This window comes from Oryctolagus cuniculus, chromosome 3 (genome assembly GCF_964237555.1).
Source record: "Oryctolagus cuniculus chromosome 3, mOryCun1.1, whole genome shotgun sequence".
Taxonomy (NCBI): domain Eukaryota; kingdom Metazoa; phylum Chordata; class Mammalia; order Lagomorpha; family Leporidae; genus Oryctolagus; species Oryctolagus cuniculus.
Window position 1 is genome coordinate 131,393,772 of NC_091434.1, and position 18,764 is coordinate 131,412,535.

At 41.8% G+C, this 18,764-nt stretch overlaps 1 protein-coding gene across 8 annotated transcripts in view; it reads right to left on the reverse strand.

Annotated features, from left to right (window-relative positions):
- The window catches only part of ZNF277 (zinc finger protein 277), a 148,968-nt gene that overhangs the window by 21,561 nt on the left and 108,643 nt on the right, over positions 1-18,764 (reverse strand). For all 8 annotated transcript variants that reach the window (XM_008258387.4, XM_008258389.4, XM_008258388.4 and 5 more), the window contains one exon: positions 9,586-9,677. In XM_008258387.4, the coding sequence (XP_008256609.2) occupies positions 9,586-9,677 (92 nt within the window). The remainder of the gene's footprint in view (positions 1-9,585; positions 9,678-18,764) is intronic.

The following is an 18,764-nucleotide window of genomic DNA, read 5'->3' on the forward strand; positions in this document are numbered from 1 at the left end:
ATATACTGTTTGAGTACTCGTTATAGCATTAAGTCTCAATGTAGAGCACATTAAGGACAGAGATCCTACATGAGGAGTAAGTGCACAGTGACTCCTGTTGTTGACTTTACAAATTGACACTCCTGTTTATGGCATCAGTAATCTCCCTATGCACCAGTCATGAGTTTCCAAGACTATGGAAGCCCCTTGATTTATTTATTTATTTATTTGAAAGTCAGAGTTACACAGAGAGAGAAGGGGAGGCAGAGAGAGAGAAAGAGAGAAAGATCTTTCAACCATTGGTTCATCCCCCAGTTGGCCGAAACGGCCAGAGCTGCGCTGCTGCGAAGCAGGAGCCAGGAGTTTCATCCAAGTCTCCCATGTGGGTGCAGGGGCCCAAGGACTTGGGCCATCTTCCACTGCTTTCCCAGGCCATAGCAGAGAGCTGGATCAGAAGTGGAGCAGCCAGGACTCAAACCAGGGTCCATATGGGATCTGGCACTGCAAGCAGTGGCTTTTACCTGCTACGCCACAGAGCTGGCCTCGAGAATCCATTTGCTTTTGAGCATGTCCACATTCCCCTTCAGGTACAGGCTGTGATACACATGGAAGTCAGTCTTCTTAGATGAACGGTATCTTATGAGCAGCAGTGCAGAAGCTGCATCTTCCTCAATCAGTTTACCCTCTCTGGCATGCAAACACTGCTGCACTCTTTCACTTATTTATCCCTATATGCCTGCACTTCTGGCAGGTCAAGGTATTTTTCTGGCATCAAGCTTGGGAATAGAAAATCACAAGATTGCAGATGATTAGCCCATCTTTGATAGGCTTCTGGATCTGTTGATGGGAACTGGTACTGGAAATTTCATTGGTCTCACTAGGTTCCAACCAAACCTTTTTGTCGCAGTGGAGGACATTGGAGACAAGGCTCTCTCTCTATCTTTAAGATTTATTTTATTTATTTGAAAGGCAGAATGACAGATCAAGAAGGAGACAGAGAGAAAGAGATTTTCCATCTGGTGGTTCATTCCCCAAACGGCTGTTATGTTGGGGTTCTGCCAGGTTGAAACCATGAGCCAATTATTTCATCTGGGTTTCCCATATGGATGGCAAGGGTCTGAGTACCTGGGCCATCTTCTGCTGCCTTCTGAGATGCATTAGCAGGGAGCCAAATTGAAAGCAGAGAAATCAGGACTTGAACTGGAACTCTGATATGGGATGCCAGCATTGCAGGCAGTGACTTCATGTACTACACCACGACACTGGCCTTGACCTAGCCTCTTCTGATGTCTGAGTACATTCATGGCTGCAGCCATGGTGGTGAAGGAAAGAACTTGAGAATGTTATCAAAAAGGCAATACAAATAAAAATACAGAAATCATATATAGATAGAAAAACCTCAATACCAAGTAGAAATTGTGGAGTATAAAAGTGTAATAACTGGGGCTGGTGCTGTGGTTCAGCGGGTTAATGCCCTAGCCTGATGCGCTGGCATCCCATATGGGCACCAGTTCTATTTCTGGCTGCTTCTCTTCTGATCCAGCTCTCTTGTATGGCCTGGGGTAGCAGTAGAAGATGGCACAAGTCCTTGGGCCCCTCCACCAGTATGGAAAACCCAGAAGAAGCTCCTGGCTCTTGGCTTCAAATTGGCGCAGCTCTGGCAGTTGTGGCCATCTGGGGAGTGAACCAGCGGATAGAAGACCTCTCTCTCTGTCTCTACCTCTCTCTGCAACTCTGCCTGTCAAATAAGTAAAATAAGTCTTTTGAAAAAAAGTGTAATAAATGAAATGAAAATTTCAGAAGGCTCAGTAAAAGATTTATACTAAAGTAAGAATCAGTGAACCTGAAGATTGGTCAACTGAAATTTCCCAGAATGAGAAAAAGAAGAAGGAATAAGGAAACATAAACAAGGACTAATTTATTTCTAATGAGATTGTCAAAAAGCAAGATGAGAATGAGACAAAGGGCAGAAAGAATATCTGAATAATGTCTGAAAACTTCCCAAATTTGATGAAAAATGCTGACCTAAACACCGAAGAAGCCTAAGAAACTCTGGGTGGAAAAATTCAAATCGAGCTATATCAAGACATAAACTGTAGACAGGCAGACAGTCTTGAAAGTATCAAGGAAAAAAAAAAACACCTCACCATACACAAGGGATCCTTAACGAGACTAACACTTGACTTATCATTAGCAATTACAAAAACTGGAAGGTGATGGGATGACATTTCAAAGTGCTGAAAGAAAAAGACTATCAACCAAGAATTCTATATTCAGCAAAGCTATTCCTCAAAAAATGGAAGAGAAAATTGAATCAAGACATTTCCAGATAGACAGAATCTCTCTGAGAAAATCTTTTATTGACAGACTTGATCAAGAAACTAAATGGAATTCTTCAGGCTAAAAGAAAGGGACACTGGACAGGAATCCAAGTCTACATAAAGAAATCAAATGCACCAGTAAAAGTAATTACAAAGGTAAATATAAAAGACATTATAAAGTATTTTTAAATAATTTTCTTCTCATATCTGATATAAAAGATAATTGCATAAGGCAGTAATTATGAAACATGTTGATGAGCTTATATTGTATAAAGGAACAATTCCTATCTCAACAATAGAAGAAAGCAGTGGGGCAGAAACAAATTATCTTGCAGCAAAGTTTATTTGTATAATTGAAATCAAGTTGTTATTAATTTGAAATAGATTACTTTCCATTAAAATGTTAACTGTAATCTCTAGGACAATCATCAAGAAAATACTTTAAAAATATGGTAAAAGAAACAAGGGAGTTACAATTTTACCTTAGAAAATACATATCTGGGGCTGATATTGTGGCACAGCAGATAAAGCCACTGCTTGCAGTGCCGGCATTCCATGTAGGTGCCAGTTCAAGTCCCAGCTACGCCTTTGCCTCTGCCTCTCTGAAATTCTACCTTTCAAATAAATAAATAAGTAAATCTTTTTTTTAAAAGAGAAAATACATGTTCAACATAAAAGATAGTAGCAATGGAGAAGAGAGGGATATTGTAGTCTAAAACTAATAGCAAAATGGTAGAAGCAATAACTGCATTAAACATAAATGGATCAAAGATTCCAATCAAAAGGTGCTGACTGATAAAATGGATAAAAAATAACCTCAGGGCTGGTATTGTGGTGCAGATATAGTGACAGCATCCAATAGAGATGTCAGTTTGAGTCTCAGCTGCTCTACTTCCAATCTGGCTCACTGCTGATGTACCTGGGAAAGCAGCAGAGGATGGCCTAAGTGCTTGGGGCCCTGCACACACATGGGAGACTTAGGGGAAGCTCCTGGCTCCTGGATTTGGCCTAGCCCAGTCCTGGACACTGCAGCCATTTGGGGAGTGATCCAGTGGGTGGAAGATCTCTCCCTTTCTCTCTCTCTCTCTCTCTAATTATGACTCATAAATAAATCTTAAAAAAAACCTCACTACTAAATGTTGTCTATAAGAGACATACTTTAAATTCAAAGACACAAATAAGTTGAAAGAAACAGGGCGAGGGAAAGAGTATATGCAGGATAATAAGGTATACAGGGTAATAAGAAAGAGCTAATTTCTCTATCCTTGTCCAATATCCACCTCTTTGTCTATTATTATTTTTATGCACATATGCTGGGAGAACAGAAATGTAGTCTTCTAGCACTGCTTATATACTGCATATCTGGAATTGGGTTGTAATCTAAAACTTTTAATCTTAAGTAATGACAAGCTCATAAATAAGAAAAACTACCAAAGGAAAGGGGGCATTTTGTAAGAACTAGATGTTGCTTATCTTGCTCATTAAAAAATATTATTTACCAAGAGAACAATGGCATAATCAGTCAAGCCTGCTGAGGAGCCTCACTCAATGCTCCATGTGACCCTATTTGATAGAGTATACAAACACATCCAAGAGAAGAACAAGAGCATTATATTAGAAAACAGGATCTTATTAGGATTATATTAAAAAGTAGAAAAGCACCAATATTCTATTATGTGCAAATACTAACATAATCAGAACTTAATATCATAGACAGATACTTCTAATCATATCAACATCTACATTTTTCATGAATACTTAAATTATAGAAAACAAAAATATCATTTGTAGTTTCCCATATGTGAATACTAGGGATCTTGAATAATAACCACATCCCTCTCTACTAGGTTAGTCTTAAATCTGAAACATTTTATTCAAAGACTATCAGGGGGTGGGCACTGGGCTCAGTGGTTGAGACAAACCCTTGGATGCCTGCATCCCATATTGGACGTCCAGATCCAGCTACCTGCTAATGTGCACTGCAGGAAGGCAGCAGATGATGGTCCAAATGGTTGGGTCCCTGCCACCCATGTGGGAGATCTGGACTGGGCTTCTGGCTTTGGCCTGGCCCAGCTGTGGTTTTTAAGGGAAATCTGGGGAGTGAAACATTGAATGAGAGATCTTTTTCCCTCCACCTTTCAAACACACACATTACTTAAAAAGAAAAAACAAATACTGTCAGTAATAATGTTTGGTAAATTTTCTGAGAGTAACATGAGTTTTCACTGATCCATAACAACTCTTAAGCCTGGTCCTCCCTGTTTTCCCCACAAAACCCTCTTAAATAAATGACAAGGTTTGAAGCACAATTTTTAGCCCTGGCACAGTTTTTCTCCATACCACCTGATCTATTGAGAATCAAATCTTTATCATTGGTGTTTGAAACATTAATATATCAACCAAACATTTTTCTAAACTCAAATGAGTATTCTCTACTTTTCAATGTTTTCCATACAGAAACATTAGTTACTGTACTGGCTATACTTTTAAAAAAATTTTTTTTTAAATTTTTTTAATTTTTTAACTTTTATTTAATGAATATAGATTTCCAAAGTACAGCTTATGGATTACATTGGCTTCCCCCACCCCCACTATGCTTTTTTTTTTTTTTTAAAATAACTGCTTTCTTTCAAGTGGGCAGAATATGGTATTTTTCTGATCACTATATACCAAGTCACTGAATTATTCCCAGTTCCTACAGGTTCCCACCTTATGACTTCTATTTAAGTGAATGCACATTTGTAAATATCACTGTTACAAAATAAGATATGTATCTAGTCTTTGTCTTTGGTTCCTGACACATAGCTTAAAAATCCTTTTCTTTAGCATCAGGAGTAACTTTGTAATGCTAATGAGGTTACTCATAGTGGGTCCCCAGATAGCTTCCAGATGGGGATTGGTCACTGGAAAGACCAATCACATTAGAGGGTTGAGCCACTCCAACTTTCAGAGGGGAAGAGACTGCAAAGTGAGTTTAATGAATTAATCAATCATGAATACACATTGAAATCCCAGTTAAAGCTCTGGAAATCAAAGCTCAGTGGAGTCTTGCTAGTTGGTGACTACATGAATGTTCTCGGAGGGTGATGGTTCTAATACATGGGGAGAGGGTACAGAAGCTATATTCCTACTCTCCTAGGCCTTGCCCTATGCATTCCTCATTTGGCTGTTTCTGATCTGTAACCTTTATAATAAACTATATTAAGTATAGTGGTTTCCTAAGTTCTGGGAGTCACCAGTGAATTATCAAACCAGTAGAAACTTCCAGTGGGAACCTCTTAGTTGGTAACTAGCCAGTGAAAAGTTCAAGTATCCTGGAATCCCATGAGCTGATGGTTGGTGTTTAAAGTGGGGGCGGTCATCTTGGAGGCTGTGCCTTCTAACTTCTAGAGTCTGATGCTAACTCTGGGTGATTAGTGCCAGAATGTACCAGATGGTTTTGGACCAGCTGGGTTGGTAACAGAATTACCAACCCCCCAACTTCATTTTAAAGTCTTTATGATTTTTAATATTTAAAAACAAAAAAATCAGAACTGCAAAGATTTAGTTAATGAATAGTTTAGAGAGTTACGTCTGCAGTAGTTTGTTGTGGACATATGGTCTTACCTGTCAGTCAATTTTTTTAAAAGAAGACACAGTTACAGTGAGAGGAGGAGAGACAGAGAAAGAGAGACTGTGGGGAGCAGCTCGGACTAGACTGTTACTGGAATTAAGACTTACTCTATGCATCTGCTCTCCCACAATATGGCGCTGGGAGAGAAGTAAACAGCTTCTGCACAGCTGCCTCCAGTTCAACCAATAAACTGTGGGGCTTGCTACTGATTGGAGGAGAGCAGCGTACTCGGCGTGTGGGCAGCCGAGTTAGGATTGGCGGAGGAGGACTATAAAGGAGGAGAGAGACGGCATGCACCAGGAACATCTAAGGGGAACATCTAGCTGAAGGAATACCTGTGCAGCCCCCGAGAGAGCCGGCCGGCGGTGTGCCGCTCCCCTGCGGAAGTGGGGAAAGTGGCAGGGGGAACCGCCCTTCCACGGAGGTGGAAGGGACGGTAGCCAACCCGGGAAGGACCAGCAGCAAACCCGGGGAGGGCCGAGCAGACGAAAGAACAGCGCAGGGTCCTGTGTCGTTCCTCCACGAAGAGGGGGAGCGACATAATGGTGCCGTGACTCGGATAGGAAACCTAGGACGGATAGGAAACTTAGGAGGGAAGAAACGGGAAGAAATGGGAAAATACCAGAGAGAGAGACACTAGCAAACAGCCTAGGGAAAAGCCGGACGAAAAAGGTGCTGGAAGAAGCTATTGAAAGCCTAGGCATAGACTCAGATACGGACTACGGGGGGAAGCTGGGAGAAATCTCTAAGGTCGAAAGCGAAAGTGAAAGCTAGAACAAACAGACTCGGATGCGGACTGTGGGGAGAGGCCAGGAGAAATGAGGGAGGAGTATTGTTGGAGGAAAGCTTGGGGAAACATACCGGGTAGAGAAAAATGTTAGGGAAATTGAAGCCGCGGGGGGCAGGCCGAGGCGGAAACGAAAGCCACTTTGGGATTCTCAAGTTAGCCTGGGAATGGGGGGCGAAGAGTTGAAACCAGAAGCGGAGACGTATGAGCTAGGTTGGAATCCGTCAGATTAGCCTGAGGAGCAAAGGACGGGAAGCCAGACCGAAAGGCGCAGAGACGTGAGCTGGGTTGAACTCGCCAGGTTAGCCCGGGGAACTTGGATTGAATGCTAGTGGCGGAGACGTGAGCTGACGCTGTGTGATTCACGGAGGCTGCCGCGCACAGAGAGAGCGTGCGGGGCACAAGTAGATAGGGAACGCGGGGCTAGCGCGGAGACCGCGGAGTGTGCGTGCAAAGCCGAGCCGCGCAGAGCCGAGAAGCCGCGCAGATGAGAGAAGCGGGCTGAAGCGGCTCAGCCGGGAAGCCGCCGAAAAGCAGCCTCGGGGTGGGTGCCGGGAAGCTGCAGGGATAAGAGAAACAGAAGTTTAGAAGTAAAATGAGAGAAATAGGAATGCTGGAAGATAGAAGTAAAATGGGAGAAATAGGAATGCCCGGAGATAGAGAAATAGAGAAATAGAAAGGCCTCCCCTCAACATGGCAATGAGAAAGCTTGGATTCGGTCTGCCTGATTAGGGAGGCGGTGAGCACCTGCGGGCGGCTAGCAGCTTATGCGCCGCAGGTCACCGAAGACAGGCACGAATTAACATCAGTAAGGCCTCCCCACAATACCGCAATTAGAAGGCTTGGATTCGGTCTGCCTGATTAAGGCGGTAAGCACCAGCAGGCAGCTCGACCAGAGTATGAGCTGCAGGTCACCGAAGATAGGCACGAACCAACACTAATAAGTCTCCCCCACAATATGGCAATGAGAAAGCTTGGATTCGGTCTGCCTGATTAAGGCGGTAAGCACCAGCAGGCGGCTCGACCAGAGTATGAGCTGCAGGTCACTGAAGACAGGCACGTATCAGCGCCTAAAAACCTCCTCACAACATGGCGAAGAGAGGACCCGGATTCGGTTTGCCTGATTGATAGGACTTGTAAGAACCTGTGGCAACTCTAGCAAGTAGAGCAGAGTGTGTGCCGCGGGACACCGAAGACAGGCGCGTATCAACGCCAAAAAATAAAAAGAAAGGGGGATCTGTGGGGAGCAGCTCGGACTAGACTGTTACTGGAATTAAGACTTATTCTATGCATCTGCTCTCCCACAATATGGCGCTGGGAGAGAAGTAAACAGCTTCTGCACAGCTGCCTCCAGTTCAACCAATAAACTGTGGGGCTTGCTACTGATTGGAGGAGAGCAGCGTACTCGGCGTGTGGGCAGCCGAGTTAGGATTGGCGGAGGAGGACTATAAAGGAGGAGAGAGACGGCATGCACCAGGAACATCTAAGGGGAACATCTAGCTGAAGGAATACCTGTGCAGCCCCCGAGAGAGCCGGCCGGCGGTGTGCCGCTCCCCTGCGGAAGTGGGGAAAGTGGCAGGGGGAACCGCCCTTCCACGGAGGTGGAAGGGACGGTAGCCAACCCGGGAAGGACCAGCAGCAAACCTGGGGAGGGCCGAGCAGACGAAAGAACAGCGCAGGGTCCTGTGTCGTTCCTCCACGAAGAGGGGGAGCGACAAGAGACATCTTCTAGTTCACTCCTCAAATGGTCACAATAGCTGGGGCTGTGCCAGGCTGAAGCCAGGAGCTAGGAGCTTTGTCTGGATCTCCCATATTAGTGAAAGGGACCAAGCCCTTGGACCATCTTCCGCTGCTTTTCCAGGCTATTAGCAGGGAGCTAGATCAGAAGTAGAGCAGCTGGGACTCAAACAAGTGTCCATATGAGATGTTGGCATTGCAGGTAGAGGCTTAACCTGTTATGCCACAATGCCAGCCCATGTCAGTATATTTTTTAAAGCCCCACGAAATGAAGCATAAATCTATTTTTTGACATTTTAAGAATTTGTTCCCTTGTTCTGCTAAGAGAAACCACAGTCCATTTTTGATGTGAGGCATCTTTTTATTTTTTATTTTTTTAAAGATTTTATTTATTTATTTTGAGAGGTAGAGTTATAGACAGTGAGAGGGAGAAACAGAGAGAAAGGTCTTCCGTCCGTTGGTTCACTCCCCAAATGGCCGCAATGGCTGGAGCTGCGCTGATCGGAAGCCAGGGGCCAGGTGCTTCCTCCTGGTCTCCCATGTGGGTGCAGGGGCCCAAGGACTTGGGCCATCTTCTATTGCTTTCCCAGGCCACAGAACAGAGCTGCATTGGAAGAGGGGCAGCTGGGACTAAAACTGGTGCCCATATGGGATGCTGGCATTGCAGGCAGAGGATTAGCCCACTGTACCACAGTGCTGGCCCCAAGAGGCATCTTTTTAAAAAGGCACTCTACTATATGAAAAGAATCTGAGCCAACCTATAGAAGTCAAATTATGTAATCATCAGTTATGGATGTTTAGGTGAGTTTTCAGATTAAAAATCGAACATTTATTTATTATTTTTAAAGATGTATTTATTTATTTGAAAGGTAGAGTGATAGAGAGAGGTTATCTCCCCTACGTTCCAAAAATGGCTGGACCAGGCCAAACCCAGGAATCAGAAACTACATCTGATTCTCCTATGTGGCAGGCAGGGACCTAACTACTTTGGCAAATTAGTAGAAAGCTGAATCTGAAGCATAGAGTAGCTGGGATTTTAACTAAGCACTTTAATACGGTACATGGGCATTCCCACGTGGTAGCTTAACTTACTTCACCACAAGACCCTCTCCCAAAATAGTAACACTTAAAGATGCATAACGGCAAACCTGTTTCCCAGGAATTCCTCACTGCAAAACATACAACTGCCGTGAAAACTGGTATCACTTCGCTCTTGCTGCTGTTGTTCCAGAATTTCTTTCTGTAAGTTAGAAACAGACATGTGATGGTATCTTTTATAAATATACAGTTAGCTAATGAAAAATGTAATAGTGTAAGTGGAAGGAAACTGGAGTGGAGGCACAAAGGGAGTACATGAAGGCTGACAATATTTCAGATTTCTTCATTCCTGTTCCTGCATCTAAAGAAGTCTATAACATCAAATGCCTATACAACACTTCCCTTGGACAGCTAGCCATACAGGAAACTCAAAGTCAACAAGCCATAGCCATTCTTCTCTATCCTATCCTTCCTTATCCTTACTTGCTTCCAAAACCAAATATCTGGAGGTACTTTTAACTTGCTCCTTTCTCTGATTTTCAGTTCAGTCTGTAATAAAGTACTGATCAATTTTTTACTCTTTTCTATTACTTTTGTCCACCATTCCTAAAGTCATCATCCTGGGTCCAGTTTTTATGCAGTATTTTGGAATTATCATAAATAAATAAGCCTTCTTTAGCGTCTCCCTGATTTTAATCCTTCATCTTTTTTTTTTCCCCTGCTAGAAAATTTTTTTTAAGCATTGTTTTTATGTGCAATTACTTTGTTACTCTACAACTCAAATAATTTAAAATATGCTCTGGTAATGTTCTGCTCTTATCAGGGTGGTTCCACACATTATCTTTCCTTGAGGTGGTTTTGTTTCCCTTTGCCTTTTCATTGCTACAGATCTCAGGTGTTCATTACAGATCAGGTTGGATTTCTGACTACAGCACAACAGTTAGGAACTCAGGCTCAGAAACAGATCGAGATTTGAAATTGTGCTCTCATTTGTAGTTCATTTATCATTTAACCTCCTTAACCCTCAGTTTTTTCATTTTTAAGTCGAAAATAAAAATACCATAGCACTGTTTATAAGACTGAATCACACAACTCATCTAATGAGTTCAAATTGTACAAGGGTATTAAATGTTGTATCGTATTGTTATACAATCCACATCAATTCCCATTGCTCATCATCTCTGGGAACTGTTGTCTATTTTATCTTTTGAAGGGAAATGGAAAGCATTTCAAGTGAAAAGAAGGCTTCTAAACTGTTCTTATCTTTTAAAATTTTAAAAATTATTCATTTGAGAGAGAGAGAGAGAGCGAGTGAGAGCTCCCATTTGCTGGCTCATTCCCCAAATGCCCACAACAGCTGGGAACTCAATTCTAGTCTCCTTTGTGGTAGCAGGAACCCAATCACTTGAACCATTACTGCTGTCTCCCAGGGTCTGTACATTCAGGAGTGAAGCTGGACATTGAACCCAGGCATTCCAGTGTGATATATGGCTGTCCCAACCAGACTTTCAACTGCTGGGCTGAATGCCTGCCTTTCTAAGCTGTTCTTATATTACATGTGCATACTTCTTTTACAACATGGAGTTTAAAATAGGAATTTCAGAAAGCTTATTGCTGACTCTATAAATATTCACAGAACAGAATGAAAAAGACGTAGTATATAGAATTTCAATAAATTCTACCTGAAGTTCTGGAAATGCTCCACAAACACTTAGACATTTTAGTTCACTGAGAAAAAATTAAGGAGGGCTGGCATTGTGGTTGCAGCTGCTCTTGCAACACTGGCATCCCATACTGGAGGCCAGATTGAATCCTAGCTACTCAGCTTCTGATTCAGGTTCTTGCTAATGAACTTGGGAACAAAGTGGAAGATGGCCAAAGTGCTTGGGTCCTTGCTACCCACATGGAAGACCTGGATAGAGTTCCTGGCTCCTGATTTCAGCCTGACCCAGACCTAGCTACTGCCACCATTTGGAGAGTGAACCAACAGATGGTAGGACTTTCTCTCCCTTTCTCTGTGGATCTGCCTTTCAAGTAAATAAATAAATAAATCTTAAAAAAAGAAAAGAAATAAATTAAGTATCTGCCATGATAAAAATCAGTTCAATCGATTTCTGGTTTTAGCCACAAATGGAAAAACAGCTTTCAGATTTAATCTTCCTACTATAAAGCAAATAGCTTCACGTATTTTATCTGTTTCCAGGCATTGGATAACGGTTAAGGGCTGTGATCCTTGAGGAAAAAAAATTACACAAGGCCACTTCAAAAAGGTTTGAAGGAATGGATTTAAAAGATACATTTAGTTTGCTGCAAAAAACTTTGAAATTCTTCTGTAGTTTTTTCATAGTATATATTCCCATAAATTTTTTGAAGATGCCAAGTATGCATGGATTTCAAAATTTTTTATTTTGCACCAAAATAAACTTTGAATTCCATTTTCCATGCATATTTTGAAATGCCTGGTACATTACCAGTTTTCTGCTGGGAGTATATAACTGCAACAAAGACAAGTTGAACATAATTGAAGAGTAGCTACCTCATTGAGCAGAGGGAAAAAAAATACTGTAGTTCAGGATACTAACATCAGTCAAATTTGTGGGATTAGGTTCTACAGAGTGGAGAGCTGCAGAGAAGGAGTTCAAGAATCATTATGGAATTCTTTTAATTTTTGGTCGATGTATAGAATAGGATTCTATGAGGCATGTCGGAGGAGTTTCTAGGGGATACACAGCTTAATGGGGTCTAGCAGTTGCAGCATTGGCATATGTTGGCATTCTGACAAACAGAATGGGACAAGGTGTTCAACACTTCGGGCACATGGTAAATAGTAAAACAAAACAAAACACTTTTTAGTTCATGAAGGTAAGGGTTTTATGCTGGTAGCAGGTAGACACACAGAAGAGAAATAAAGTGGGTAAAAATGATGTATCATACAAATTTTATTTATTGTTTTTTGAGTGACTTACATAGAACTGAAATTGACAGTGAAAGTCAAAGGAAAGAGGTACTGGAAATCTGAACTTTTACAAACATAGTTGGACTTAAAAAATAAACATTTCAAAGCACTGCTTTGACAACTCTGCTAAACCAAAATCAAACAGCTGAAGTTCTTGATAATGATCACTATCACTACCCTGCAGAATGGCTGAGTATGTACTTTCTCTGCTTGTATGAGCCCACAAGACTTGGTCACTGTCGTGAAACATCAACATTCTGTTTCCTAGTTCTCAAGTTCATGATGATACAGCCTAAATTTCTCCAAAGAAAAACTTTACTCAGCTTAATATTTTCTTGATTTTGACTCAACACAAACAAAAGGGATTTTATGATTCAAAATTAGTGATAAGCTATCTAAGGTTTTCACTGGTCAAATTTAAGTTCTGTCAGTTGAACTTGAATTGCACAACCTAAGAGTTATAGGCCCCTGAAGTTGCAGCAAAATGGTTTCTCTTTGAGAAGCCTAATTCACACTCTGGTAAATTAAAGGTGGTACAGGGTAGACAGAGTAAGAAGCTCACTTAATGGCAAGTCCTAGAACCATTCTGTTTTCCAATGCTTTGCTTCTTGAGTATCTCTCATATAGTAATGGCATGGTACTGAAGTTCTCAGCTAATTTATCTACGCTAGCCATGATCATATTAAGAGACAAGTCTGGGAGTACACGTGTTGTCCCTGACCTTGCAGGCTATCCAACTCCTTTAATTTTGACCTCAGTCTATTTCTTAAGTATCTTCCTTTGGCCCTTGCCAAACTCTTTTTTTTTTTTTTTTTTTTTTTTTTTCAAACTTCTTCCAACACATTCCTCCAAGGGGAGCTACTTAAACCATTTGGTCCATTCATGCTTTCAGCTTTTTTCACTTGCATGAAGTTTTACTCATTTTAACATCATCAACGCAAGGAAGGGCCCTTTCATTGGCAAAAACAGACTTGAGGACTCAGCAGTTTAGTTACAGCTGGATTCTCTGCTCCATTTGTTGAACTCAAACTTGACTCTTGTGGTTACAATAATGTGAATACTTTGCTTATTCCTTCTTAGCTATTTTCTCAGTGTTATTTCCATTAACATATTCTTTTTTCACTAACCACATCTAGCCTCTCTACTCCAGTTATATATTTCCGACCAGTACTGCTCAGTACTTTATTTTCAGAACATGAGAGTGGAAGGGGACCTCATTAAACAACTTACCAACTTCTGATGAAGAGAGATATCAGGGTGATTTGTTTAAAGGTATACAGCTATTTGGTGCCAAGATTGGTGCTATTTTCATGATCCCCCACCTCCCCAACATATTTTGTGTAGAAACAGAACTTATACCAGTGACCTTCTCTTTAGTGAACACATAAGGTTAAAATACAGGGAATAGAAATCTGGAGAAAAAGGAAGCATTAAAATCTCTCTTACAAAATATTCTTATAAAAGCTTCATTGAGATAAGTCTGAAAAATGGATGAGCTTCTCAGAATTTGAGATTTTAGAACACACTAATGCCTTTTTTTCCTTTTGCCCTGGACCCGCTTGCTGTCTCTGCACCTTCGGGGCATGTGGCCTTTGGGCCACCTGCTCCATGCTTTCTGGCCTACAAGCTCCTCCACATGGCTGGCTTCTGGTACTTGGTCCTACAAAGAAACTGTAAGGCCATATAGCTCTGCATGCATTTCTATGGACTTACTTTTAGGATAGAGTTTAAAATTCGCCATGGGATCTCAGATCCCTTTGGGCTGGACAGTAAAAGTAACATCTTCATTGTTAAAGCAACCATATAGATTGGATTAAATTTTAAAGTGATCATATAGGTAGGATTGATTGTTAAAGTGATCATCTCAATAGGATTAAGTGTTTATTGCTAACAATAAATAAAACTAAAGAGGAGTAAATGCTCCAACATGGGAAGGAGTCCATATACCAGATTCATAAAGTGGCAATTGCTTTAAGTAATGCTCAGTGACCTCAGGGTCAGCCCTAAAGGCATTCTGGTCTTGCTAAAAAGCCCACAAGAGCAATCCAAGCATGGAAAGCCAGGATGCTCATGCAAAAAGTGTCCCTACATGGAAGACCTTCCTGGGTGAAACCCCAGTGGAAAGAAGTGGTCATCAAGGAAGCATGTACTTTTCTCTGATGGGAGGAAAGAACTTCCACTTTGATTGTGGCCTTGTTTAAATACTGACAGTCTGTGGATTCAATAGGCTTCCATAGCCTAGGAAGCTCATGTCAAGAGCCTTGGGTGATCACTGAAGTCATACATAAGAGTGTTAATTGTTAAGTTAAAAACAGGAGTCACTGTGCACTAACTTCCTATGCAGGACCTCTGTCCTCAAAGAGCTACAGTATTAGCATTAATGGTAAAACTTGTTCCCAAAGAACAAGTTCTAGTGTGTTATATCCTTATGTACCATAAGTTCTAGTTATGTCTAAGTGTCAAACTCCATCACCTATATTCTTAGGTGTTTCTTTAAAGTTAATTGTCTCAAACGTGAACCCTTGGATCCATGTCTCTGTGAAATTCCTATATTGTATGCTTTACCATAAGGTCAGATATAGTGTACAGAATGGTTAAAATCCTCAGGACTACTAATAAGACAGCTGTTTCAGTGCATCTTATTGTGTGCTAAAGCTTTGCCTAAGGGATAATTTCTTCTGCATCTCACTAAACCCGGAATCTGGGATAGTGAGGATACGGAACTTCCTAAACAAAGCTCAGGTTTCTAAAGTAGAGAGATTACTTGGGATATGTTCTAACTCCAGGAAAGCATGCTCTTTCAGTCAAAAGAAGGAAAGCTATTCTATATTTAAAAAGCAAATAAGGAGGTTTCTGGGAATGGCAAGAATTCTGTGGAATTTGGATTCCAAGATTTAGATTCCAAGCTTCTGTATTTGCTTTAAAAATGCCCCAATGCAGACACTGTGCTGAAAAGGGTAGCTACAAGAGTTGTTCCAAAGAATTAAGGAGCTTCTAACTGAAGCTCCAACATTGGGAATTGCTGATGACGGGATTCTATGGAATACGGATTCCAGGATTTAGATTCTAAGCCTTGTATTTGCTTAAAAAGCTCCTGACCCAGACACACTGTACTGGACAGGAGAGCTACAGAAGGTGTTCCAAGGAATTAGGGAGCTTTTGACAAAAACTCCAACATTAGGAATTCCTGAGCAAGCTGCTCATAAAAAGATCCCTTTCAGATCAGATTCAGATTAAAGGAAAGGGACCTTCCCAGGTGCTCCTCAGCATGACCAGCTCCGTGAAATCAGGATTAAACTTCTACCTCTTAAGTCTTCACAGGTGAACTCAAAAGACACGCCTGACTATTCCTGTAAGCCAATCAGAGACCTTAAGTCCCTCTTCAAAGCAAAAAGGGTAAGTAGAGCCTTTACTTTCCTCAAATCAAGACAGCTGCACACAGGGGAGGTAGACATGCTGTCCCTGCTTCTTTTGATTCTCTTTGGGAACTGTTATTGACAATAAAACTCCTAATGGGTTCTTCTATAATTCTGTATGCTCAAGCTAAATGGGTTTTATAATCTACATAAGGGTAGCCAGTCACCACCCACTATCTGGGAGTCTGTAAGATACATTCTTTCCAACTTAAGGGACACACCACTTACAATTAGTCTTGTTCCAGTTTTCACTTAAGCTAATTAACAAACTTACATGCTTCAGAACTCAACTTCTGGGAATAACTGACCATACAGGGAACACAGATATTAGCGGTGCCCAAGACTGCTCCAGCTCACAAAACGAATTTGTTAGTTAAGATAGACAAAGACTTCCAGTCCTGGGACAGGCAGGGCCTGCACTACACCCCTCATCAATAGGAAGCTATAGAAGACATGATGATTCTACTCCATTCAACATTCCGAAGGATTAAGAGAATGGAGTCTCTGAGAGGGGAATGTTGTAGGGCAGGCATACAAGATAAAATTGAACAGGTTTGTGAGATGGATGACCATGCCTTCACCACGCCCCTGTGTTACGTCATGCCCCTACCTAACCACACCTGTGTGCCCACCTGCCAATCAGGATAATTAACCACTCCACTTTGGAAGTGGATTAAAGGCCTGGAACATGGTGGGCCTGGCCCTTTTTTTCCTTTTGCCCTGGACCCGCTTGCTGTCCCCATGCCTTTGGGGCACATGGCCTTAGGCTACCTGCTCTGTGCTTTCTGGCCTACATGCTCCTCCACATGGCTGGCTCCTGGTACTTGGTATGAATTCAGATTTCCCTCTTTTAGATAGTTCCCTCACTTTCCTATGCATTTCTCACCAAATAAAAAGCTTAAAACTTAAAAAAAAGAAAAAAAACCACTAATATGGTGACAGGTGTTTGATCTAGTAGTTAATGTGTGCTTGGGATGGCTGCATCCCATATTACTTAAGTGCCTGGGTTTGAGTCCTGGGTTTGCTCTGGATTCCAGTTTCCTGCTAAAGCACACCCTAGGAGGGAGGCAGCACATGATAGCTTTAGAAGTTGGGTTTCTGCTATCCATGTGGGAGATTCAGATTGAATTTGTGGCTCCTGGTCTGGCCCAGCCCAGCCTTGGCTGTTAAGGGTATCTGGGGAGTGAACCAGTGGAAGAGGGATCTCTTACTGTCTGTCACTTTGTCTCTCTACCTTTTAAATAAATAAAAACTAAAATAATAGGGTAATATATATATAAACATAATTAAGTATTCTTGATTTAATTAGAAAAATAGGTATTCTTGGGGCCGGCGCCGTGGGTCACTTGGTTAATCCTCTGCCTGCGATGCTGGCATCCCATATGGGTGCTGGGTTCTAGTCTCGGTTGCTCCTCTTCCAGTCCAGCTCTCTGCTGTGGCCGGGGAGGGCAGTGGAGGATGGCCCAAGTGCTTGGGCCCCTGCACCCGCATGGGAAACCAGGAGGAGGCACCTGGCTCCCGGCTTCAGATCGGTGTGGTGTGCCGGCTGTAGTGGCCATTTGGGGGGTGAACCAATGGAAGGAAGATCTTTCTGTCTCTCTCACTGTCTAACTCTGCCTGTCAAAAAAAAAAAAAAAAAAAAAAAAGGTATTCTAGATGAGTAGATTTTCTAGATTATAGAAAATGGAGCTTGGTATTTAAAGGGTTAAGTCATGTACAGGGTGATTTCTAAGACAGCTTTGAGGTTTTTTTCTGCATTTCAAGTCCAACATATAATTTTTAAAAAGATTTATTTATTTATTTGGAAGTCAGAGCTACACAGAAAGAGGGAGAGACAGAGAAGGAAATCTTCCATCTGATGATTTACTCCCCAGATAATGCAGTGACCAAGGCTGGGCCAGGCCAAAGCCAGGTGCCAGCAGCTTCATCTGGGTCTCCCACATGGGTCGGCAGGGGTTCAAACACTGTTCAGCCATCTTCCACTTTTTTTCCCAGGCCATTAGCAGGAAGTTGGATCAGAAATGGAGCAGCTGGGACACAAACCAGTGCCCAGATCGGATGCTGGCAGCAGCTTTACCAGCTGTACCACAACGCTGGCCCCTCAACACATAATTTTAACCTGTTCTATGATACAGAGTCCTAGCTTTGAACAACTAGCACCTTATTATTACTGTAATATAAATATATTTTACCTTCAGGATTTGTACCCTTACAAACTATACTGTTATGTTCTTCGGGCTTTATTTCCTCACATTTATTGTCATCTATGTATTTTCTGCTTTTATTCTCTGCATCTCTTCATCATTTTTAGTGGGGCTACTTCTATATTCATCAACAGGGGCTCCCTCATCTACATCCTTTCCATTTGCTATTCTGTTGAAACTTGCTGTTAATTCCCTTAAACTAGGAAAAAACCTACAGGGACTCCCAAAACCCAGCTAAGGAGAAAAAGATAATGAAATTCCAATAATAAAATGAAGTCAAGTATTTTTGGTAGCTGAGAAAAGAGCAGCTCCCATGATCTTCCCTGGAGGGGCTTATGGTACATCTTTTCATCTGGTAGAGAGAGGTTTTGTCCCCTAGCTCTGCAATTTGTATACACTGAGTTACATCAGATGGATAGAGTGTTTCCAAAGATACATTTAAAAAGTATGTTTACCTGAAGATGTCCAAAGGGATAAAGACAAAATCTGGTTGTAAAGGGACTTTTTAAAAATATTTATTTATTTTTAAGATTTACTTATTTATTTGAAAGGCAGAGGTAAGAGAAAGAAGGGAGAGAGAAGGAGGGAAGGAAGGAGGAAGAGAGAGGAGGAGGGGGGAAAAGAGAGAGAGATAGAGAGAGAGAGAGAGAGAGAGAGAATCTTGCACCTGCTGGTTCACTCCCCAAAAGGCTGCAAGGGGTGGGAGCCAGGAC